General features: G+C 43.6%; 1 protein-coding gene across 2 annotated transcripts in view; it reads right to left on the reverse strand.

Annotated features, from left to right (window-relative positions):
- Positions 1-2,385: 2,385 nt before the first annotated feature.
- Positions 2,386-25,462, reverse strand: part of RPRD1A (regulation of nuclear pre-mRNA domain containing 1A) — a 41,702-nt gene continuing 18,625 nt past the window's right edge. Inside the window, exons 5-7 of one of the 2 annotated variants that reach the window (XM_035135387.3) lie at positions 23,052-23,178; positions 22,769-22,944; positions 2,386-4,945 (exon numbers count right to left, since the gene is read on the reverse strand). In XM_035135387.3, coding sequence (XP_034991278.1) covers positions 4,796-4,945; positions 22,769-22,944; positions 23,052-23,178 — 453 coding nt within the window. In that variant the 3' untranslated portion in view covers positions 2,386-4,795. Of the gene's footprint in view, positions 4,946-21,137; positions 21,224-22,768; positions 22,945-23,051; positions 23,179-25,462 lie in introns of those variants that run through there. The other variant, XM_035135388.3, reaches the window with a different exon arrangement.

The raw sequence follows: 25,462 nt of genomic DNA on the forward strand, positions 1-25,462 counted from the left end.
AACTACTCTTTGACTTTTACAAGCCATTTGAAGGCAGCCCTGTTCAGGGACGTTTTTAATGGAAGAGAGAGAAACGTAGATAAATGGTGTGCTGTTGTCTGGACAGGTCACTTAAATGTGCCCTGGGGTGGAAGAGAGCCCTCCCCAGAGAGATCAATGAAAATGAAACTCGGTGTAGGTGGGAGCAGGCACAACTGGGTCAACTCCATCTCAAAAATCCCCTAAATAAAGGGGTGGGAAAAGGACTTACCATGCTCTGCGCTGACTGTTAAAGGCAGCAAGAGGGGACTGGGGCTGGTGGGTTGAATAAGGAAGTAGTTGGAAGCTTGAACTTTCAACATGAGATCCAGCGCCAAGGGCCTTCTGGCGGTTCCCTCATTGCGAGTAGTGAGGTTACAGGGAACCAGGCAGAGGGCCTTCTCGGTAGTGGCACCCGCCCTGTGGAACGCCCTTCCAACAGATGTCAAGGAAATAAGCAGCTCTCCTATTTTAAAAAGACATCTGAAGGCAGCCCTGTTTGGGAAAGTTTTTAATATTTAATGCTGTATTGTTTTAATATTCGATTGGGAGCCGCCCAAAGTGGCTGGGGAGACTCAGCCAGATGGGCGGGGTACAAATAAATTATTATTATTATTATTATTATTATTATTATTATTATTATTATTATAACATTTAGTTACAGGGTTCCATTTGTAATTACTGACTTCCAAATAGGTGGAAAAATTTGTTTCAGCCAGTGCTTATTTATAAGCGAGTTCTCCACAACACACAAAGGAAAACCGTGAGGTGTGTGAAGTCGTAATATAATGAAAATATTAACAAAGTTTTAAAAGTGGAAATGCTTGTACCTGCAGTCTTTGATGTACTGGTGATTCCTGTTCATTTTAAGTAAATTATATTGGACCCAGTAGTAAGGGGTTGCAAATATAAAAATATGATTTGTTTCTAATTCTGGGTGTGTGCTCAGTATAATGAGTGTTTGGCCTAAATATTCAGTGTTGAGGATGAGTTTTCAACAACTCAAATTTTGGTAAGGCAGGAAATGACTGAAACCTGGACATCAAGGCTTGTTCTTGGCTTACTTGTAATTTTTTCTTTAGAAGAAAAAAACCTATGAGCACACCAGGGTTATTGTTTTGGTGCTCTTAAGAGTGGGGAGTAAAACAGGAGTGATTCAGCAGCATACACAAGCACAGTATTTATTTACAGTGAGCTGTGTTTTATGTACTTCCACGGCATGTGACTAGGATCAACAGCTCCTAATAAAACAAGGTTCAAGTTGGCAAAACTAAGATGAAATGTAAACATTTGCCTGAAAGCTACCTGCCAAGAGTAGAGTACAATTCTACAAGTAAATTTATCTACCTTTCCAAACAACTTATTAATTTCTATATTTAGGGTGCATGTATTCGCAACAAAAATATTTACATCCAGAAAAATGAATTCTACAAGTGTTTTAGCAAGGCGCAGTGGCATAACACTAAACTATAAGTTAGCATTAAGTGCACAAGCCTCAGACTCATTGCTCTTCCCTCCTCATCAATGTGACGCTCATGGAGGAAACGGAAGATTGGTAGCTTTCACTTCCATTTTCAAATGTAGCTTCTTGTTATGTTCAAAGATGGAACTGTGGTCTACTGCTTACCAGGGCTTTTCTTCAGCCAGAGATCACAGGAGCTCAGCTCCGGCACCTCTCAGGTGGGCACTGTTGCCATTATAAAAGAACAAGGCAGAAGTTCATGGTGAGCTCCGGTGCCTCTTTTTCTAGAAAAACAGCACTGCCGTTTGCTATGGTTTAGTGAAACCAGCAGGCATCATTACTAGTCACAAATTGGCTTGTTCCAATTAAGGGGTGGGAGTGCATTAGCCAAAGGCTCGTATACGAAACACTAATCTGTGGCTAAACACTGCATGCAAAAAAGCAGATGCATAACAAATTGAGGTTTATATTTTAAACTTAGGCAATTCTGTGTGGTGTGAATGGAATTTTCCTGTGTCCTTTGGAGAAAAAGAAATTGTAATTATATACTCTGTTAAATATGGATATTATAACCTCCTGATGTCTGGAATGGAATTGATTAGAAAAAGGAGAAATATTAGTCTGGATCTGTGTGTCTGAACCATGAAAAGTCCTAACAGCATAGAGAATTTTCAACACCTTGAAATCCCTCTCCTTCCCCTCATTTTTTAAATGTGAAGCATAAACTGAGATTACCAACAACCTTTCATCTTGCTGCATTCTGACATGTGTCTGTCAGTATTTTAGGACTATGATAATACAATAAAACAAAAAAACTATCAGGCACAAGCTGTTCAAAATACAAGCAGAGTGTTTTTTCCCCTTACAGTTTGCAGGTATCTTCCATAAATAATCCAGCAAGATGCAAAAGTTAAGCAATTTTATTCCTCAATGATTTCTCTGGCTCAAATTTAAGCATATACTTCCTTTTCCATTCAAAATTAATTGGTCTTAGATGTGCTTACCTCTGCTGGATCAAACTTTGCAAACAGCACGATAGGTAACAGAAGTGGATACACCTCAGCTAAGCATTCAAAACCGACATAGAAATGCTTTTTGTGTATAATCCAAAACTGCTCCAATAAGGGAGCCACAGCAGCAACAAACTGTATCAAACTGTTTTGAGTGCAGGGACCATTAGGGTTTTGCCCCAGAAAGAGGAATAACATTTTCACATATTTAAGTAGCTGTATTCAAAATAGCATGTTTCCTGTGAAATAATTTGTTTTATCTGCCACTAGCATTCAACATTTTTCCAGTGGTGGAAATGTGATTAACTTCACTGGTCTAATTTTAGATGAGACGGTTAAGAGTTAAATGTTTGCCAGATAGCAGGGCGGTGTCACTTAAGGCCACTTCCTATATTTAAATTTCAATATACATGTAGTCATAGAAAGGAGTGCTCATACCTTCTAATCACATCTGTATCTGACATTGCAACATAAAATCTATGTCTTTGAGGGGTGGGATGAATTCACCACCCAGGGTGAATAAATGAGGTAGCCTTTTCGGATTGCTAATGACCCTAGAACAGGGGTCAGCAACCTTTCTCAGCCATGGGCCAGTCCACTGTCCCTCAGACCATATGGTGGGCCAGACTATATGGGGGGGGGGGGGAATGAACAAATTCCTATGCCCCACAAATAACCCAGAGATGCATTTTAAAATAAAAGGACACATTCTACTCATGTAAAAACACGCTGATTCCCGGACCGTCCGCGGACCGGATTGAGAAGGCGATTGGGCTGCATCCAGCCCCCGGGCCTTAGGTTGCCCACCCCTGCCCTAGAATATGATCAGCCATGCTGACCGCTGGTAACTAATAGGTGACAGTGGAAAAGTACATTAAATGTGTAAAATAAATTGCCAAATATACATAATGTCCAGTTTGGGGCTTTAAGTTTTGCAGATTTGACCTAATTTGGTGGTGCAAGACTGGTCAAATTAACTGGAAAACATCCTTAATGTATTAAAGTAATCGTTGAGAGCATCATTGAACAAGAATGGAACAAATAGTAGATGCCTTTTTCCTGCTGGTGGGGGGCATGCCTGCAACCATTTTCCTAAGCGATGCCCTGCAATTTTGTGACTAGCATCTACAGCAAATGTGCACACTGGCCCCAGATGGCAAGAACCACCCCATTTTTAGACTCCGCTGCCCATAGACTAAACTGGAAGCTGTCTGTGCAAGCAAATAGGTAAATATGCTGAAAGGCAGTGGCCATATATCAGTGGGAACTTCCTCACCATGAGTAGTCAGGAATAAACTTTTCCCAAGTTAACATTCCAGGCTTGGGAGTGATTTGTTGGAGCTTTTCTGCAATTAACATGGCAGTAACCTTCCAAGCTGACTTCATCAGATGAGTTCCCCATTAGAGAAAAGACACTCAGTGCTCCATCTAATGAATATAGCACACTACAGAATTATGTTCTTGTGCTGCAATTATTTGCACACTTAAGTCTGGATTAAGCCACTGAATACAGTGAGACTTACTTCTGAGTGGACAGCTATAGGATTGAACCTCTAAACATTTTTTTTTTACTGCTAAGCACAGTTAATTGTAAAAAAGTATAGATTCAGTCCTATATAACCATTCCAATTACCCTCACTGGCCTGTTTCTCCTCTAAGATGAGGTTTTTCTATTTGGATTTATGTAGAAAATGATTACAATGCAAACATATGGTTGCTGACTATAAAAAAAAAATCAACCTTCAGAGAGGAGGAGTGATTACTATTAAAATTCTAAATCATTTAGCATTCTAATCCACTTAACTACGGTCATTTTTGGTCATTCAACATCTGTTTTTAATATAATTTGTATTCAAAAGTTTTAAAAGGACATAATATTAAGACAATGACTTTTTTGGAGAAGAAAAAAATTACTGACACATTTCAAACCAAATTGCAGGAGTCAAAAGACCTATTTTTGCATTTCTTCACTTACTATGTGCAGAGTCTTATATGATTAGTTTAAATTATAAGACCTATATCCAGTAAAGATCACATAAGAAAGAGCAAAATAGAAACAATGTTCTCCTGGATCCAATCAGAGTACAAAAGTTAAATTGTAATAATCACTCTTTCTTTTAAACATAATAACAGAGAGATTCTGCCTCTTACATAGTACCTGCTTCACCACTGTTTCAGTAACATAGTAAACAAAGCAACATTTGACATTTCTTATAAATTAGAACACTGAAGTACTACTCTCAACAAATATACAAAAATATCAATCCATCTGCCCAATTCCTCATTCCAGTGGAACATCTGAATGTCAATCATCATTATAGACGTCTCCTGCAAATGGAAGATGCACCTGACTTCCTGTGACATTGGGGAGTCGTGAAAGGTCAGGAAGGGTCTGGATCCGTGACTTGAGTTCTTTCCGTACCTGAGAGACTCTGGCTAACTTGCGCTTGTATTCCTGAAAAACATGGAGAACTTTAGGAGACTCTCTTCCACACTTAGCCCATTCACTACTTGTTCTCAAACAGTTCTCAAAATGCCATTTCCCCCTTTTAAGGTCTACTTCATGGCCAGTGTGCAGACTCATATAGGCCGCCTGTCAAACCTTCAAGGGCTTCTCTTAGTTGTTCACCTTCTGTCTTCAGGTACAGACTGTTTTTTCCTCACGCAAAAAAAGCAACCTTTTTTCAGGGTAGGGTGGATTTTTATGCCCTCACGGTGATTTTCTAGACTGGTCTTGCATTATATCAATGGTGGCCAAACTTGGCCCTCTAGATGTTTTGGGACTACAACTCCCATCATTCCTAGCTAACAGGACCAGTGGTCAGGGATGACGTGAATTGTAGTCCCAAAACAGCTGGAGGGCCGAGTTTGGCCACCACTGCATTATATGAAAAGTCAGCAATTACGGAGGCAATGGGTTTCTTTGCTGACCCTGTACTTACGTCTTTAGCGTCAACCTGGCATGCAGAAATTAAGCAAGTGAAACTGCATAGCACAAGTGAGAGAAAACCACTTTCTGACATTTTGCTCATCAAGAAAGCTAATGACAAACAGCAGGACCTGTAAAAAAGGTGGAATGTTACCTCAATGTGGCTTTTAATATATATTTTTAAATCTGCATATAAAAATGCTTTGTAAAAGCTTAGAAATTGGGTTAAAAGACCATAAATTTATAGCATCTTTCTCTGAATTTGCTCCAAATAGTATGCAGAATACTTTCTTCCTTCCAGAACTGAAGAAAAGCCAGGACTGAAACTTTCTCAAAGCCTTTTCCCTCTCAAGTCTATCAATACCAAATCCGGATGATTCTCCATCTCTCCATTTATGATTTTATCTTTCCCTTCTCCTCCAAACCCTTGTATAAGAGGAATTTTCATTTCACCATCTGCTTTCTCCAATTTTGCTGATTCATCATCCAGTCCTGTCAGCTTTTTATCAATTTTGTCTGAAATCTCTAGGTAAGCTCCAGTTCCATTTTTCATTTCTTATCTCTACAATTCATTTTTTGTCCCCCTTTCATCAAACGTTGATCTGATCATTTTAAATTGTTCAGCCATCAACTGTCAAACAATACCAACAGCCAATGGGAGATCCAAAAGTACCTTTGCCATACTGGATACTTTTGATGTTTTTGATGTTATTAACAACTCAGCCACCAGGCGTAGACAGCAGAAAACGGCTTTGATCAGAGCATTTGAGGTTGTTCCCTTGACCACTATTTCCAGAGTGATTTAATAGCCAATATCTGGCTATTATAAATCACCATGTTATAAATCATCATCTTCTGTTAGTGGAGAGCTGACAGAAAGATAATCTGCAATTTCCTCTACTGGAAGTGAATCTCTCTATTCCTCAATGGTACAATTCAAGATCTGATAGATTCCCCAGCATTGACAATTCTGGCTGAGGCTGATGGGAGCTGCTATCCACAAATATATGAACAGCACCACATTAGCTATCTCTGGCACAGACCTTGAAATAGCAAGGTATAGCTATTGGGCATGGATTTTCTTTGCATCCTTCATAGCAGATTTATATGTATGTGGAGCCTGATGCAGGCCTGAATTTATGTGTCATTTGTCCTTGCCTCACATCCTCACTTCTGTGCAACTTTTAAAGGGGCAGGAATCCTCTTAGGCCCTTCACCTTCCAACTTATTTTTTTATGCTTATATTTTGAAAAATTAGTGAATTAAATGGAAGGTTTAAGTAGATTAAGTAGCATAGCAAGTGTCACAATTTTCTAACTATATAATAAAATTGCAAGGCTGTCATGCTGTAGTTCATAGCCAATAGGAAGCCACGGCAACTGCAGTCATGACTGAACAGCAGGCAGGTGAGCAAGTGAGCCGAGTGGGTGGCAGGTGGCCCATGTGAGTGTGGAAGGGTTGGGTGAACTGTGAAGGGATAGGCAAGGGGGTGGGTGAGGTGTAAGAGAGCAGGGAATAGTCAGGTGTAAAGGAGAGTATGGTCAGGTTTTGGGAGAAGGAAGATGGCAAAGGGGTGGACCGGCAGGTGGGGTTGGTGAGCAAAGTAAGCAGGAATGACAGCCCCAAGTAAATTCAAAAGCAGATCTACTACCGTATGTGGAATTCCAAATTAGCAATCGGGAATTTATTTTGTAATTTAGGACTATGTTCCATGCTGAAACATTACTGAAGTGAAGCAGGCATGGGCCTAATCAGTGCCTGGACTGTACGTTACTTGGATCTCCACCTAAGCTCCTCCAATGTTCTTTTCTTTTTAAAGAAAGAGGATATAAGTGGTCAGTACTGATTTTGCCTATTTTCAAAACTGACATGGGTATAGGACACTGCCGTATATTGACTGAAATCATTGATGCGATGATATCTACAGCAGCTCTCCATGGCTTCAAGCAGAGGTCTTTCCCAGTCTTGTTACACAAGAACCTTTTAACTGGAAATGGTGAGAACCCCACCGTCCTTCGCCATACAAAGCATGTACTTTTCCACAGAGCTATGGACTCTCCCCTAAATATGACATTTTATACAATCTTTTTAAAAATAAAATAATAATAATACTGCATTATGCTTAGAACTATTTCAACGGTGTCCACAGGTTGGAATGATCTGGAAGGACTTTACAATGGACAGTGTTATGTTTATGGTTGTTCTGGCAAATATCTACTAACAAGAGGGATGCAAAAGTAATCAGACTCAAACTTAATGCCTTATGAATTAGTCTCATATTACATTTCAGTCTAGAAGCTATTTCCTCCAGGACAATTTCATATAACAAGGAATCATGTCTGCAGTAACTGGGTTGTAGACTGCACACTATGTGCTGCATCTTTTTATTTATGCCAACTCTGCAATAACCCAACTGTCTTTCTGCTTTGTTGGAGGGTGTCTCAGTCAAGAACCCCTTTAGACAATACTTGGCTTACAACTAGGCAACTATTTAACTAGGCTTCCAAAGAAAGCCATGCTACTTGCGATTGAAAAAATTCATTAATATATTCTCTCACTCCATTTATGTCCTGACATCTGTGGCCGGCAGATATTTCACAGTACATAATGCTTAGAATAAATCTATCACTGTACAGTCATACCTCGGTTTAAGTACGCCTCGGTTTGAGTATTTTCAGTTTAAGTACTCCGCGGACCCGTCTTGAACGGATTAATCCACTTTCCATTACTTTCAATGGGAAAGTTCGCTTCAGGTTAAGTACGCCTCAGGTTAAGTACAGACTTCCGGAACCAATTGTGTTTGTGAACCGAGGTACCACTGTATAGGAACAAATGTCATTTTTTCATTGTACTGGTCCAACCCAGCAATTTCTAATGAGCCTAAATTTCTATTTAAAAAAATTAAGAACCACCCTGCTGGATCAGAAGGCCTATCTAGTTCAACACCCTGTTCTTCCAGGAGCTAACAATGAGTATGGAAAGCCCACAAGCAAGACAGGAGCATAATATTACTCTTCTACTCACAATGCCCAACAACTGGTATTCATAAGCCCACTTTTCCCTGAATACTCTTCAGTGGCTAACAAAAGCAGTGAAAAAATGCATACAAAGCAAAGAAATACAGTACAAAGCAATTGTAATCCTAGCAGAATTTATATCGGCAGAGAAGTTACAAACTAAACCAGAGGAAAAAGGAGGTGGACATGGGTGTGTGTGTGTGTCAGGTGGACAGCCTGAAGGAGAGTTCAATAATCTGGCTGTGACAAAAGAGAGACCCAGTTAGTCTCTGAAGGCATGATCAGTAGCATGTGCGTTTGTGCAGACCAAAGAAAGAGCAACTGTGTACAAGTGGAAGGGGCCCTTTAAATATCATAGTCCATATTATATAAAGCATTAAAGGATAATATAAGCACTTTGAATTGCTTCCAGAAGCGAACATGAAGCCAGTAGACATTTGTTTTATCTGTTGCTACAACAGGTTCTGTTTGAAACTCTTACAGCTACATTTTATTCCCAGGTGAAGCTTCTGAACAGTTCAAAGGCAGCCCCACAAGTGGCATGGTTCACACATAATGCTAATCTATGGTTTATTAAACCATAGCTTAGTGCTATGTGCAAACCCAGCCCAGCAATTTAACTATGGTTAAAGGTTGCTCGTCAACCACATTCATACTTGTTTTTTTAAACACTAGAGAACTTTAACCGTAGGTTAGTGCTGCATGTGAACTCTGTGAGCTGTCATTGCCCCAAAGCTAGAGCTGTGAGTGAAGAGTAAACAAATTCAAACTGCAGAGATAACAGCAGGGAGAGAAACTATTCTATGACATAACGTGGTACCCTCCAGTTTTTGCTTTCACTAACTTTACACTTATTTGGTCAAAAATTACAGGTGAAAACTGGGTGTTGATCCAAATGCTCACCCAGTGTCCATCCACAATGCATCATTCCATGTGTTGAGCATTTGAATCATGTACATTCTGGGAAAACTAATTGCATATCAATACATGGCATGGCTAGAGCTGTATCAGGACCTTTGTGTACAATGATTAACTGATGGTTTGGTTAACTTGTATTATCACTAATAAGTCACAAAGAACAACAGTGAGAGCCAATGTGGTGTAGTACTTAGAATATTGTACCCAGGAGACCCAAATTCGAATCTCCATTTAGCCATGAAACTCACTGAGTGGCTTTGGGACAATCACTATCTCTCAGCCTAACCTACCTCACAGGGTCACTATGAGGATAAAACAGGGAGAGGATGAACCATGTACGTCTTCTTGAGCTCCTTGGAGAAAGGGTGGGACATAAACATAACAAATGAACAATGGCTGTGCATAAGTTGCTAGAGGCTGTTCAGCCAACCACATCCTCTCGTCCCGTTTAGATCCAGCCGGAGGGAATTAACCAGGTGATTCCAATGTGTAGTGAATACATCTCTGTGAGAGGGTGCCTGCAGTCCTCATGGAGGCTATAGTTTGCCTGCTCCCCAAAAAACCCAAGTAGAACCCAGAAGTGTTTGATAATCATCGCTTGGTTGCAAGAATTCCTTTTTTGGGTAAGTGCTCTAGAGCAGTGGTCCTCAACCTTGGGCCTCCAGATGTTTTGAGACTACAATTCCCATCATCCCTGACCACTGGTCCTGCTAGCTAGGGATCATGGGAGTTGTAGGCCAAAAACATATGGAGGCCCAAGGTTGAGGACCACTGCTCTAGAGCAGGCATGTCCAACAAGTAGATGATCTACTGGTAGATCACTGGACGTCTGTGGTAGATCATGGTAGATTTCCCCCCAACAACTTTGCCTGTCAATAACAATGGGTAGAACACAGACAGCATTTTTATTATGTGAGTAGATCAGTCTCTTGGGAGTTGGACGTGCCTGCTCTAGAGCAGTCATCCCCAAACTGCGGCCCTCCAGATGTTTTGGCCTACAACTCCCATGATCCCTAGCTAAGAGGACCAGTGGTCAGGGATGATGCGAATTGTAGTCCAAAACATCTGGAGGGCCGAAGTTTGGGGATGCCTGCTCTAGAGGGTGGTAGCGCTTAATGCTTTTGGATGGAACCAATTATCTGGATTCATTCCAGGTTGGGGACCAGATCAGCTCTGGTTATCCTGATGGAAGTCCTTTATTGGGAGAATTGAAGACAGTGAACTTGCTGGTTTTGTGGTGGTTCCATTTCTACCTGCAGGGCCATTTCCCAGAAAATAGCATTGGGAGACTGTAGCTCAGCTCCATGGCAGTTATGCTGCGGGGTGCCTGGTCCCATTCTGTCCACAGTGCTGTTTAATATCTACTCAAAGCTACTAGGAGTGCTCATTAGAACTGGAGTGAGATGTCACCAAGATGCTGATCCAGGGGCATACCTAGGGGCTGGACAGGCTGACTCCCTGCTAAGGGTGTAGGCCTAGGAGAGGGCACAAAAATTAAGGGGTTGGGGAGGGGGAGCATGTCAACACAGCTCCTTCAGTTTCATTAGTCAGGATACACTGGGTTCTGGTCAGTGGTTTGACACAATGGTGAGTTGGATGAGAGCTAATAAGCTCTGGCTGAATCTTCATAAGGAAGTACTGTAAGTGAGCATTCCCAGGTTTGGAAATTGGGAAGATTGCCTGTTCAGAACTGGGCCACCCTCCCTCTCATAGAACAGGGACATAGCTTGGGGTTCCTCCTGGGTTCAGCATTTTATGGGAGGCACAAGTAGCTTCCTTGGTGAAAAGTTAGCACAGCAACTGTTACTGCTCCTGGATGGGAATAGATTGTCCCATGCACTAACAACCCTAGTTTCGGACTATTGCAACACACCCTGCATGGTGCAGAACATGGCATCCTTCTAGAAACTGCACCAGTTAAAAGAACTGCACCGGCTACCTCTGCTACGGAATCAGCTTCAAGGTGCCTGTATTGAAATTAAAAGCCCTAAACATCTTAGGACGTAGAAATCTGGCAGAGCACCTGCTCCCCATATAGTCCTGCTTGTGCTTTAAAGATCTGTAGAAGATATCCCTCTGGTGGTGCCTGAAATTCAGTATGCAGTGACATGGAAGAGGGCACCCCCAGTGCAAGCACCCCAATTGTGCAATTTCCTTCCTAGAAGGCTGGTACTAAGTTTTTAGTTTTCTGTGCCAGCTAAAGACCTATTTATTTACTCAGGCCTCTGGGCGATTTGCTGTCCACTCAGTTGGATGTGATGAAATTTCACTGACATTATTAATTTGCTTTTACTATGCTTGTTTTTAATGCTTTATGGTTGAAACCCACTGTGGGATGCCTTTTTGGTAGCAAAAAGCAGGCCGTACAGTACATATTTTAAATACTTTCAGAGTGGGGCTGTGGCAGTGCAGATGTTGCTGTGGTCCAGTTGCCACCATCTTCGGCATTGGTTATGCTAGCTGGGACTAATGAGAGTTGGGAGTCCAACATCAGGAAAGCATTCTTTTACAGACCAATCTAAAATATTTTGAAAGCTTTAGAAATCAACTTAAAGAGCTGAATTATATTGGCTCTCACCTAGTATTTTAATGACAACTAATGAAGATCACCCCCTCTCACACACTTCTAAAATCTTCAAGCAGCCCTGAGACAACGACAAACTGGAACAGGGTAAAAGTATTGAAAGACACTGCATTAAAAGAATCCAGCTTCTGAAGCCATAATTTTGTGTTCAAACCAGAAGTTCTTACATTTTGCTGCAATGAAGTTTACTATTCTGGTTTGTTCTCGGAAGACCTCCACTGACTACATGAGGCAGCTTGAAAGACTGCTGGCTCTTTGACTCAGCTAGGCTTGAATAGACAGGGTAGAACAATTGATTCATTCCAACAAATCTAGAAGTGGCGGGCATACATGCAATTCTGGCAACCACTGAGATCAGCAAGGTGTCCAACAATGCAGCTCTTGCTAGGCTCTACCAACCCACATGTGACTTCAAGGCCTGGTGGCAGCCGGGAGTGGATCTGAGTGGTTGCCATGTGCAGGGTACATTTTTTCATCCTGCTGTTGGGAAGAGGTCATGACTCCATAAGTACAGGTGGGGTGGCCTTGTAAAAGGAAGGCCAATAGCCAAATATAGCATGGCATGAGGGGGAGCTTGTGCTAGTATACAAAACTGTTGTTGCTAAGAAACATGGAGAAAAGGCTCAGGATCCAACAGCCTTCAGAGAAGAAAGCAGAACAGTCCTGATCAAAACCATATTCTGCCTACCAAGAACAGCTACAATTTGCAATTTTGTTATAGTATTGAATTGACTGATGCCTATAGAGATGGAAATCCAGGAACTCCTATCCCTTACCTGACAATGCTTCCTTTTTCTCTTCACCCTGGCACATTTTAATAGTTACACCAGAATCCAGAAGTGGATTTTTAATTTTATTTATTCTAGAAAGAGCCTTCAACAGTCTATCCTTGTGGGGGGGTCTCTCACGCCACCTGAAAGGAGGCCGCAAACCACCTGCCAATCATAAATCTGGAACTCAGCATGTACAATTTACTGAGACTGTAATGTATTTGCTTTGTGACACAATTCAGAGTATTTTTAAAGCAGTAGTAGTCAACGTGTGTCACTCCAGATGTTGTTTCACTCCCGTCAGCTTGGTCAGGGAATGATGACAGAGTTCAACAGCATCTGAAGGACCACGGCTTTCTTATTCATTATAAGGGCGAGTCGAAAATGTCGGGGGAAAGGGCATTAGTCAAAAATAGGATTGCGGTCAACACCTAAATACCAAATGTGTTTGTCATCATGGAGATAAATGGCAGTACTATTATTCAGGGGGTGCTCTTTTATGCTTATTTATTGGTAAACATTATATAAAATGCTCAAGATTGTATATAGTACTAAAAACACTGAAAAGATAAATAATATGCAATGGGCTATTTGGTCTTTTGAGAAGGAATTTATTCTAGCAACATCCTACCAGCTTTGATCCTCTGGCCATTTAAAATAATAATTATTTGCTATATTTAGAAAGAACGTACAGATGTGTCTAACTCAGAGCCAGAAATTTGGATATCCATGCCTTAATCCCTTGTACAGAGGTGCCAGATAGGAATTTACTAGCTAGCTGTATCTAGTACTATGCCCTGAGGTGCTTATGGAGAAGAGCAAACCAAGCATGCAACTTGTCACTCCTCTATTACAAAAACCAAGAAGTAAAGACAGCTCCTGGATGAGCACATGGGTAACAAATGCTATGCTATAGCAGTTCCACATCCAGGGCACACATGCTCCCCCCTCTACTTTAGGATCAGTAGCCTTTCAGTGCTGCACGTGAGGCCATGGCATGTATGCAACTGCCTCCATATGTTAGGATTCACTACAAGTTAATCCAGTGTTTCTCAACCTTTTTTGGGCCAAGGCACACTTGTTCCATGAAAAAAATCACGAGGCACACCACCATTAAAAAAGTTAAAAAATTTAACTCTGTGCCGCCCTATATTGACTATATAATTATGACTGTAAGAAACACTTGCCAATTGCTGTGTTGGTTGCAATCTCCTGTAATAAGGCTTCACAAGCCGCTGATTTCTGCCAGCACAATCCTTTGCTCAGCAAGTTTCAGGTTGAGCTCATCCAGCCAGCTTCTTTAAGTTTGTCTAAAACCACCCTCCCGTGGTGGTGGCTGTTGAGAGCTGCGCACGCTCCGCGTCGTGACCCGGCCGGCTTCCTTTCCAGTGGGTTAGTGTTGATTATTGGCGGCCGCCAGGCACGTGACAATGCAAATCGCCCTTCTCGTCGCCGCACGTCGCGGCACACCAGCCAGCGTCTCGCGGCACACTAGTGTGCCGCGGAACAGCGGTTGAGAAACACTGAGTTAATCACTAACTTGGGTCAGCTTTAGAAGAGGATTAGCCTTATTCTCCATAACTTTGCACATCAGTAGCTACTACTCATGATGGTTATGTAAAATGTCCAGTATCAGAGGCAATATGGCTGGAGATCACATGCAGAGGAGGGCTAGGGCACTCATATCTTGCTTATGGGATTCCAACAGGAATATAGTAATCCACTGTGAGCACAGACTGTTACACTACATGGACTGTTGGACTGATCCAGCAGGGGGCTTATTGTGCGCTCAAGTTTATGTCATGTCTTATCACAGGCATCCCCAAACTGCAGCCCTCCAGATGTTTTGGCCTACAACTCCCATGAGCCCTACCTAACAGGACCAGTGGTCAGGGAAGTTGGGAATTGTAGTCCAAAACATCTGGAGGGCCGCAGTTTGGGGGTGCCTGTCTTATCATCTGGAGCTCTAGAGAAAAACAAGCAGGATAAACCTCCTAGTAGCACAATAAAACTATCATGTTTGCAAAACTAAGAAGGGTCCAGAATAGTTTCAAATTGGATGGGGGGCTATGTATTGAGATTTCTGCATTGCAGGGGGCTGCACTCTTGGGGTCCCTTCCAACTCTAGAATTCCATGATGCTATGAAACTGCTGCACTATCATGCTCCACAGACAGCACTTGGCTTTTTGGCTTAAGGGTCATCAGCCCCATTCCAGAGTGCCCCTGGTGGAGCATGACAGACTGACTGCACTTTGAGCACCCTCCTCCAAAGGAGGCAGTTGTAGCAGCAGACTGAAGACTTCCCCACTCTTGTCCCCCCCCCAACTTGCCCAAGACGGCAGTTCAGATTTGTGGATGGTAGGCTATAGGGCAATCCATAGCGGCCAGGGATGGTACAAGGCCTTTTGCCCACAAGGGGGCAAGAGGGATAGCCACGACAGGCTACAACTACATCCCACCCCGTGACTGAGTAAGCAGCCACTGTTGTAGACAGAGAGCGCAGGTATTCTTCTCGGCCTCCACTTCCCATGACCTCCGAGGCTTGCAATCCAGTGTCCTATCAGCACAAGGGCTTCTGGCTTGAGCAGAACTCCTTCCTTCCTGCCATGCTCTTCACAAATCTGGTCTGGAGGACTGGGCGAACCCCTAAAACAGATTTAGGGCAGGGGTGGGGAAGTAGCAAGATGTCTGGTTCCAAAAAAAGAAATCCTTGTGCTGATGGGATAGTTACTTAGCACTGTACTGGATACAACTGAAAGCCTTCCCTATCTAAATGACTTCACAAAAATGACAGGCGGAAGGGAAAGAGAGTAGAGGCTAAGGCTACAACTGCTCAATAATCAGTGGCAAGGCATAATCTCCCTCAAACACAGAATACATACAAATGCAATCTTACTTGCCCTATACTATAAAAAGATATACTTTCCCTGTGAAGGGATAAGCTCGTGTGGCAAAGTATATGTGGGGAGCTAAAATGAACCAAAAACCTGTGCCAGAAGCAAGCCAGAATTATTATTTGGATAGATCTGCCCGGTAGCTCAGACAACAGAGCAGGAGACTCTTAATCTCAGGGTCGTGGGTTATTATTATTTGAATTTATATGCCGCCGTATACCCAGAGGTCTCAGGGCGGTTCACAGAACAAAATCAAAATATAAAATCACAAAATATATACCGTGGCACCTCGGTTTTCAAAAGTACTCCATTCTGGAAGACCGTTCCAAGTTCTGAAACATTTGAAAACCGAAACCTCAATAGCCGACAGCTAGGTCTCAGGATCCTGGACTCAGTGGAAGCTGCATGGCATGTTTAACTTCTGAGGTGTGTCCAAAAACAGAAGCATTTAATTCCAGATTTATGGCATTCGAAAACCGAAATGTTTGTCAAAGGAAATGTTTGAAAACCGAGGTACCACTGTAATCAGTGCAACTCAGTGACCCCCCAAACCCCACATTTTAAAAGGGCATAGGTTCCAGCCCTCACGTTGGGCAAGATTCCTGCAGGGGGTTGGAACAGATGAAATTTGTTTTCCCTTGCAACTCTACAATTCTATGAACCACAAAGATTAATTTGTGCGGTAGTATACTCACTAGTTTCAACCTGAAGTGCCTTGACTCCTACTCATATGTACATTTTTTGTTTTGTTTTACATTTGGGCCAGATGACCCTGTGGGTCCTTTCCTACTCTACAATTCTATACAGTCATGCCTTGGATCCCGAACACCTTGGCACTCAAGACATTTTGGCTCCTGAACACCACAAATTGGCAAGTCTGTGTTGGAACCAGAACGTCCGATGGGGTTTCCGTGGCCTACCTGCAGCCAATCAGAAGCTGCGCTTTGGTTTCAGAACATTTTGGAAGTTGAACGGATTTCCGGAATGGATTCCGTTCAACTTCCAAGGTACAACTGTCCTTTGGGATTGATTTGGTTTCTACATCAGTTCCTTTTAAGAGTCTGAGAAGTAAAAGGCAGAAGAAAGGCCTGCCATTTCAAGGGTTAAGGGTATAATTTACTGGAATACAGTACAAATGTTAATACTGAATGCTACTTTTATTTCATACATGCTTCGTGGACCTTAGGAGTTTCGAAATTATGTAAGTTGTTACTAATTTCTTATTTACCCTTCACCAGGAATACCAAGGGCAGATTACAACTGTGTAAAATCAATGATAAAAATCAGTTTTAAAAATTTATGATCAGAAGAATAGGGTGGGTCTGGGGAAAAGGGAACTTGTTCCAACCTTGTAGTGGTTCACCCTAACTTACAGTAAGTATGAATCGTACACTTCCCTATATGGACTGGAACTGACCTGAATCCAGAGTCATACTGAACCAGTTGTCAGCCTTTACCAGCTTGAATTCAAACTTTTTAGGCTGCAGCTTTGATATGACAACATACAACTTCTGGAATCCAAACACTACATAAGAAAATTAAAAATTTGTCCAGTAGCACCTTAGAGCAACTAAGTTTGTTCTGACGAAATCCTAAACCCAGAACTAAGTTGGTCTCTGAGGTGCTACTGGACAATTTTTTAATTTCCACTGCGTCAGAGCAACACGGCTACCTACCTGAAACTACCCTACATAGTGCAGTACAGTGGTGCCTCGCTAGATGAAATTAATTCGTTCCACGGGTCAATTCGTGTAACGAATTTTTCGTCTAGCGAGTCCCAGTTTCCCATAGGAATGCATTGAAATTTAATCAATGCGTTCCTATAGGCTCTGGGGGACTGGCAGCGGCATGCAACGGGGCTTCGGAGGTCTCTGAAGCCCCGTCCGATGCCGGCTGTGTGCAAGGCGGCGGGGGGAGAAGCTCTCTTCTCCCAGCCACTGCCTTGCCTGCCTCCCCCGACACGGAACGCAACTTCGGAGGCCTCCAAAGTTGCGCTCCGTGCCGGGGGTACGGGGAGAGAGGCGAGGGAAGACCTTCTCCCGCCGCCGCCTCTCGCCTGCCTCCCCCGACACGGAGCGCAACTTTGGAGACCTCAGTGCCGGTGGTGCGGGGCGGTGCAGTGGCTTGCCCCCGCCTGTCTTTCCCGAGCCAAGGGGAAGACAGGCAGGGGCAGCCGCCGCACCGCCGCGTTTTGGCTCCGTCCCCCCGGCAAAGGAAGATTAGCTGTCAGCTTCCCGCGCAGACAGCTGATCTTCCTTTGCCGCTTTCTATGGCTGCACTTCGTAAGACGAAGCGGCGGTCATAGAAAAATTTGTCGTCTTACAAATGCCTTGCACAACGCAAAACTCTTTCGTTTAGCGAGTTTTTCGTTGTGCGAGGCATTTGTAAAGCGAGGCACCACTGTATCTTAATTTGGGAGAAGTCATCACTACATGCAGAAGCATGGAATACCAGCCAGTGAAACAAGGAATCCTATATAATAATGTCCAAGATGTCCCTGCGTCCAAGCTGTCCCGTGTGTCCCTGGGGTACTGCGCATGTGCCCCAGGGATACAGGGATTGGACAGCAGAGACTGCGCGCGCGCACTCTCCCCCCCCCTCTGCCTCCTCCAACCGCCGCTCCCGCCGGACACTGCCTCACTGCAGGGCACGTCAGGGAAGCGAGGGTGGAGGCCGGCGAAGGCCTCCTCACAACCCTCCCTGGCCCGTGAGAGGAGCGGCGGTTGGAGGTGGGGGGGGGAGAGAGTGCACGCGTCCTTCCTGTCGGCGGCTGGGGGAGAGGAAGGAAGGAGGAGAAAGCGCTCCTCCGTTCCTGTCCCCCTGCCGCCGACAGCAAGGACAGGTCCCAGGGTTCGGAGAAGCGCTGCGCAAGCGCTTCTCCGAACCCTGGGAGGTCTCCTTGCTGTCGGCGGCTGCGGGAGAGGAACGGAGGAGGAGAAAGCAGCGCTTTCTCCTCCTCCGTTCCTGTCCCCCTGCCGCCGACAGCAATGACAGGTCCCAGGGTTCGGAGAAGCGCTGCGCAAGCGCTTCTCCGAACCCTGGGAGGTCTCCTTGCTGTCGGCGGCTGCGGGAGAGGAACGGAGGAGGAGAAAGCAGCGCTTTCTCCTCCTCCGTTCCTGTCCCCCTGCCGCCGACAGCAATGACAGGTCCCAGGGTTCGGAGAAGCGCTGCGCAAGCGCTTCTCCGAACCCTGGGAGGTCTCCTTGCTGTCGGCGGCTGCGGGAGAGGAACGGAGGAGGAGAAAGCAGCGCTTTCTCCTCCTCCGTTCCTGTCCCCCTGCCGCCAACAGCAATGACAGGTCCCAGGGTTCGGAGAAGCGCTGCGCAAGCGCTTCTCCGAACCCCAGAATTTTCTAGAGCCCGTTATTGAACGGGCTGAAATACACTAGTCTGAAGATAATACAGAAATATGTGGGCTCGGGGAAGGGCAGTTGAAGTCTAGATGATAATCCATGACAAGATGAATAAAAATAGGTTGCCGTTGTTGGAGGTGGCAAAAATAATATGTGTTGCCAGAAGATAGATTTGTACCATGCATCATGACCATGCACGATATAGAAATTCTGGGAAGGGTTCTAAGGAATTCTACATCCTCTGCCCCTAGCATGTTACTCGCTGCAATTTTCCCATTTCTCCACTCCGCTTCCTATAATCCAGGGATGTCCAACCAGTAGACCACAATCTACTGGTAGATCCCCAGCTGATCCTGGTAGATCACGGGATCCACCCACACTCCTGCCTTCCTCCAATGACAATCGGTAGATCACTGCCAGTTATTTTATACTGGGAGTAGATCACAGTCTCTTGGGAGTTGGACATGCCTGCTATAATCTATGACAAGACATGAGCCACAAGAATCCATAGCCATTCACATTAATTTATATTTTCCTATGTCATGCCACACTTGCAGACAATAGCTTATAGTCAAAACTTCCGAAGTTATTCTGCTCGCACTGAGAGAGCTACTAGATTTGAAAGTTTTGCTTCTATTTTTTAATCACAGTACTAGAATCACATGGAAGTTAAATTCAATCAAAACCACTGTGTTAGCTGCAAAATTTGGCCACCACTCTGACATGGGTGGCCCAACCTCCACTAAAGGGACCCCACAAAGGGCCCTACAGAGATGGAATTTCTTCTTTACCCTGTATTATGCAAACCCTCTCTTCACGCTTGACTGACAGGCACTACAATCCTTTTTCACAGCTTTCTTTTTTTCACATTCTTTCAAGTTATGAAAGAATGGTTTCAGCTTGCTAGTCACATGGAAGCACAAATGATTAGGCTGACTTATTTCAATGGATGCATGCACATTTAACATTGTTAGATTTTGATGACAAATTGCAGCTATGCGAATCAGTTAGATCACTCTTACCACTCCTGGTATACGTGCCACGACAGAGCCAAAGTTGGAAAAAACCAAGTGGCAGTTTGTTACCGTATTGGCCTGAATATAAGCCTCACCTTTGCCCCCAAATTCCGACCGTGAAAAGTTAAGTGTGGCTTACAAAAATGGGCTTTTATGGTATCGTTGCTGAAACAGACGTACAGTAAAACGGAAGGGGCCCGAGTGCCTGCGGAATTTTAAGGGAGCAGCTTATATTCAGGTATTGTGTCCTCCCCCCCCCTGAATTTTAAAGGTGCAGCTTATATTCGGGCCAACACGGAACATGCTACAAGGGCAAATTCAGATGGCCATATATTAAGATAATGGCAATTATTGACTGCATGACATGTGGTGAATTTCTAGCCAGGAAAAGATCCGTCTGCCTTTCCCCCCCTCCACTCCCCACCTTTATTCCATTATATAACTCAAGGTAGTGCACATCCGAACACTGATTAGGCTCAGACCTCTTAACTTCAGCATAGTGGGAAATCATGTGTTAAATTCACTATCAAAATATGTGGTGACAGCTTTAGAAAGGATTAAATTTATGAAGATAGGCCAATGAATCTTAAAAATGGTAGCTAATGGAACTATCCTGTTCTAATGCAATGCACCGCTAAATATCTGGGGAGAAAACACCAAGGAGGGATCATCACCTTCATGCCATTTGTGAGCTACTCAAAAAGCAAGCAGCTGCTGTTATGAAAAGAATGCTGAATTAGATAAAAAATATAGTTCTTATGACTAAGGGATCAGCTACTACTAATGTGATATAGTGGTTGTCAACAAAGGTAAATTCAGCACAGGGTAAACATCACCTAAACAGATCACATAAAATTTCCTCTGTTGCTAGCAGTAAGTGAACTCAAACATTCTTGCTAAAGGCTCTTGGGCTCAATATGCATATTTTAATTCTAAACAGATGAAATCTATCAGGAATGCTTGAGGAATTACTAATTTAAATTTAATAAAATTGAGCCTTAACATTTCTAGCAAAAATGAACAGCAAATTAATATTAAATTGGCAGCTATGTGGCTTGTTTTAGGTATTCCATTTTGTTTAGATGGTGTCTGCAACCTATGCCAAGTATGATTAAAAGGTATCTGCAGGTATGTCTTGTCAATCTTCAAAAACATGAGACAAAGCAGGATTTTGATTCTGAATTTTATTTTTAGCAGGATGCATTACTAATGGAAGAGGCCACCATTAGAAGATATGGTCCATGCTCCTCACCTGAAACAAAAGCTAGATAGATGTTAAAGAAGACGTATTTTAAAAAAATATTTATAAGACAATACTTACCCACATGAAGGTTAGAGGAACCTTAATGAACAAAGTTGGGGTTTGTTCTACTTTGTAATAAGTTATTGCTCTTATGTTTAAGGCACAATTAATTTTAGGAAGGGGTCATTATGTACTGCGGATCTAAATTTAAGCTAGTAAACCCAAATGGAAATTGTCAGTATAGATGCAACTCTTATAAATAGCTCTCTGCTGAAACTAACATTGTTACTTCTCTAACTGAAGGGGGGGGGAGCAAATATGCACATAACCCAACATTACAACCTACCTTAATTTAGGTAATATCCTAATGCTATTCCACTACCACCTTTCAGAAAACAATCACCACCATAGTAGGAACACAGAGCTGTCATCTAGGTTTGTTGGAACATTTGTTAGAATATATTTAAGTAAGTAAAATAATAATAATAATAATAATAATAATAATAATAATAATAATAATAAACTTCTGAATAATAATTATATACTTCCGAGGAAAGAAAATTAAAATAAATAATCCTCATTAACCTGTTTCACCAGCATATGAAACTCGTTAAGCCGTATGTGTATCCTATTAAGATTCACAAATGTGCATCTAGCTTAATTCACCAAAAGCTTTCTTGTGCAGACTTGCTTGTGGAGACTATGGGTTGGATCTAGGCTAAGTGATTTCAACTTCGGTCCTACTGAAATCAATGGGAAAAATTAGTCCTGACAAAGTCACATTGTTTTCGGTGGGAACCAAGTGCAACTAAGGCTGCAATCCTAACCTGGGACAGTACCTCCATGGAATTAAATAGGACTTGCATTTGAAAAAACATGGTTAGGACTGCACTGTAATGTATTCTGGAAAATCAATCACTGGGAAATTATGCACTATACAGTGGTGCCTCGCAAGACGAATTTAATTCGTTCCACGAGTCAATTCATTTTGCGAAAAATTCGTCTTGCGAATCACGGTTTCCCATAGGAATGCATTGAAATTTCTTTTTTTTTGCCCATAGGAACACATTAATTAAATTTCAATGCATTTCTATGGGAAACCGTGATTCGCAAGATGAATTTTTCTCAAAACGAATTCGACTTGGAAGTCACCATCAGATTGCAGGACGCATTCATTCGTATTGCGAAAAATTCGTCTTGCAGGGCATTCGTCTTGCGAGGTACCACTGTATATGCCTAAAATATATCTACTAATATCAAACTTGTCCAAGGAGTCATTTGATATTTATAAAATGTTAAATGTCAAATCTTAATGCCTATTCCCCCCACCCCCCAGACTGGTATATACAATAAGAATATGGGCAAATACTTAATCATTAAATGGTGAATAAAATTTCAAGTGACAGAAGCCCTCCTAGTCACCTGCTGGAAAGAAAAAGATAGAGAAAACAGATCTAATAGCTAGATCTAAACTTTACGGGCAAGTTTAAACATGGTCAAGCATTTTAATTAAGAAAAGCTAGAGAATAGAACTACCACAACAAAGTCACGCACTTCCAATGTTTGCTCTTTCTCTGAGAGGACTTCTTTTTGGCATCGCAGAAAGTCTGACAACATCCGAGTTAGCTGCTTCCTATCATCTATTTCAGCTGCCAACCTGCCATTGTAATCCGCCAGCAACATACAGGCGTCATCTACCATCTTGGAAAGCTGCTCTCCTGATTCTTTGTCTAGAAAGAAAAACAATATTCATAATTCAACACATTATAAATAATCTTGGCAAGCCCTAACATTCTGTCATGAGCTACATGTCTGCCAATGGTACTACTTCCCTTACCTGTTATTCTGTCAAGCAAGGACACGTCTTGAACCTCCACAGGTAATGAGGCTATTTTCTGATGAACTGCTGCATCCCCAGAGGCTGCATTTTCTAATTCTTGCAATGCTCTTATGAGATCTGCAGTCTATGAGGGAGAATGTATACTTTAAAAAACAACCAAGTATCAATATATAATGCAACAGTACTGGAGACAAGAACATAATGCACTCATTTTCTTTTTTAGACAGTGGGATCTGCATCAAAATGTTGCAGTGTGGAGTGCTCCTATTGAGGGTTCCCATTCAACCAGCCACTTCTTTTTCCTGGATGCTTCATGTCATTCTTATACCAAAAAGCAGGTTTCCTTCCCCAGATAGACAGCATTCTGTGGTTACTGAATATGTTTAGTCCTTATTAGGGTGGTTTTGGTGCACCCCCCTTAGGACTTTTCCTTGAAACATTTTTGTGCACTACTGCAAATCTCAGAGTTCCCCCGAGTTGCAACAACACTTACAGCCTGAACATCAGAAACAAAGGGAACGATGATGAACTATGTGAGAACCTAACATTTTAATACAAAACAGACTAAACATTTCCCTACAACTGTGTGGACTCCTGCTTCTCAATTTCCCCTAGATTTATTTGTCCATGGCAATCACAATTAAGAACCTATTTTGACAATACCCAGGATTAACAGATATTGATTTGAAAGTTAATCTCCTTCTAAGAATTTCAGCCCCAAGTAACTTACAACTAATGATTGATGAACGATTATAGACCGGTTGCTCTAACATTGGTGGTAATGAGAGACTAGTATTGGCCTATCTGAAAGACACTACTGACCCTTTGCTGGATCCCTTGCAATTTGCTTATCGTGCTAATAGGTCAGTAGATTATACGGTCAACATGGCATTGCATTATATCCTGCAACATTTGGATTCCTTGCGGGCCTACGTGCAAGTTTTGTTTGTGGACTTTAGTTCAGCTTTTAATACTACCGTGTTTCCCCTTTTTTAAGACACCGTCTTATAACTTTTTTCCCTCAAAAAAAACACAGGGTGTCTTATTTTCGGTGGGGTGTCTTAATTTTGCCCGACTTCATTCTGCATCCCTCCACACTGCCCACGATTCTTCTGCCCTGGGGTCAACTCACAAACCCCCAGCTTCTCTTCTGCCTTCATCCAGGAGTCTTTTCCAACGCTCCAAGCTGCAGCCGCCAGTTCCGGGCGGCGGGGAGGCAGACCTCCTTCGCCGGGCCAGACGGAGGCCGCTGGCTCAGGCGTTCCGCCCGGCCCGACAGGGCGCTCCAAGCGCTCGGCGCTGCAGCCGCCAGTTCCGGGCGGCGGGGAGGCAGGCCTCCTTGGCCGGGCCAGGCGGAGGCCGCTGGCTCAGGCGCTCCGCCCAGCCCGACAGGGCGCTCCAAGCACTTGGCACTGCAGCCGCCAGTTCCGGGCGGTGGGGAGGCAGACCTCCTTGGCCGGGCCAGGCGGAGGCTGCTGGCTCAGGCACTCCACCTGACCCGACCGGCGCTGCGGAGCGCTCGGCATGCTCCACGCATAGGGGCCCAGATGCGCACACAGGGGAGTTGGTTTTGAATCATCAAAAGAAGAACAGTCAGTGATCCTTGTCTCAGATGGAGAACGAGGAGCTTTCGGCTTGGCTTTCCGTCTCGGAAAACTTCACCAGGGAGTGGGGAACTGGCAGTGAGGAGCCTTCCCAGACGCAAACGCCAGAGGGAAACGGAGCTTCCCTGTTTCTCTGCGCTGCTGCTGCTGCTGCTGCTGTCGCCGTCTCCTCCTCCTCCCGCTTCGGCGCGCGTGCTACCATCCCTCCGCACGTTTTCCCGGTCTCAGCCTCGGTGCTGGAATTCCCCCGTCTTCGCCCAGTGAACTGCCGGAGCAGCAGCAGCTGTTCCCATTAACGGGCTGCTCCTCCATTCCGGCCGCAAGCAACGAGCTTCTCTCTCTTTCCTCCTGCTGCTTGTGCCCTTGGTGCTCCGTGCGGCACTGCTGCACGCTTTATCAGTGCTGCAGCAGCCGCCGCCGCTTCCGGGCACCGACCCGACCCGGCAGGCTTCCTCCTGTCGCGGCCAGTGTGCTGGGTCCCGCTAGCTGGCTGGGGTGCTCGGTGGTCTTGCTCCGCGCGGCGCGGAAGTATGGCTTATTTTCGGGGTATGTCTTATAGTTCTCAAATGCTTAAAAACCCTGCCATGTCTTACTTTATGACTACGTATTAAAAAGGGGGAAACACGGTATTGTTCCATCTAAATTGTTTTCTAAATTACTTCATCTTAAAGTGCCTGCTCGTGTTTGCCAATGGATATACAGCTTTTTAACGGGAGGTGAGGCTTGGGAAAACTATATCAAGCAATATTACCAGCAGTACAGGTGCTCCCCAGGGGTGTGTGCTTTCTCCACTGCTTTTCTGCT

Source organism: Zootoca vivipara, chromosome 12 (genome assembly GCF_965207765.1).
Source record: "Zootoca vivipara chromosome 12, rZooViv2.hap1.1, whole genome shotgun sequence".
Classification (NCBI taxonomy): Eukaryota; Metazoa; Chordata; class Lepidosauria; order Squamata; family Lacertidae; genus Zootoca; species Zootoca vivipara.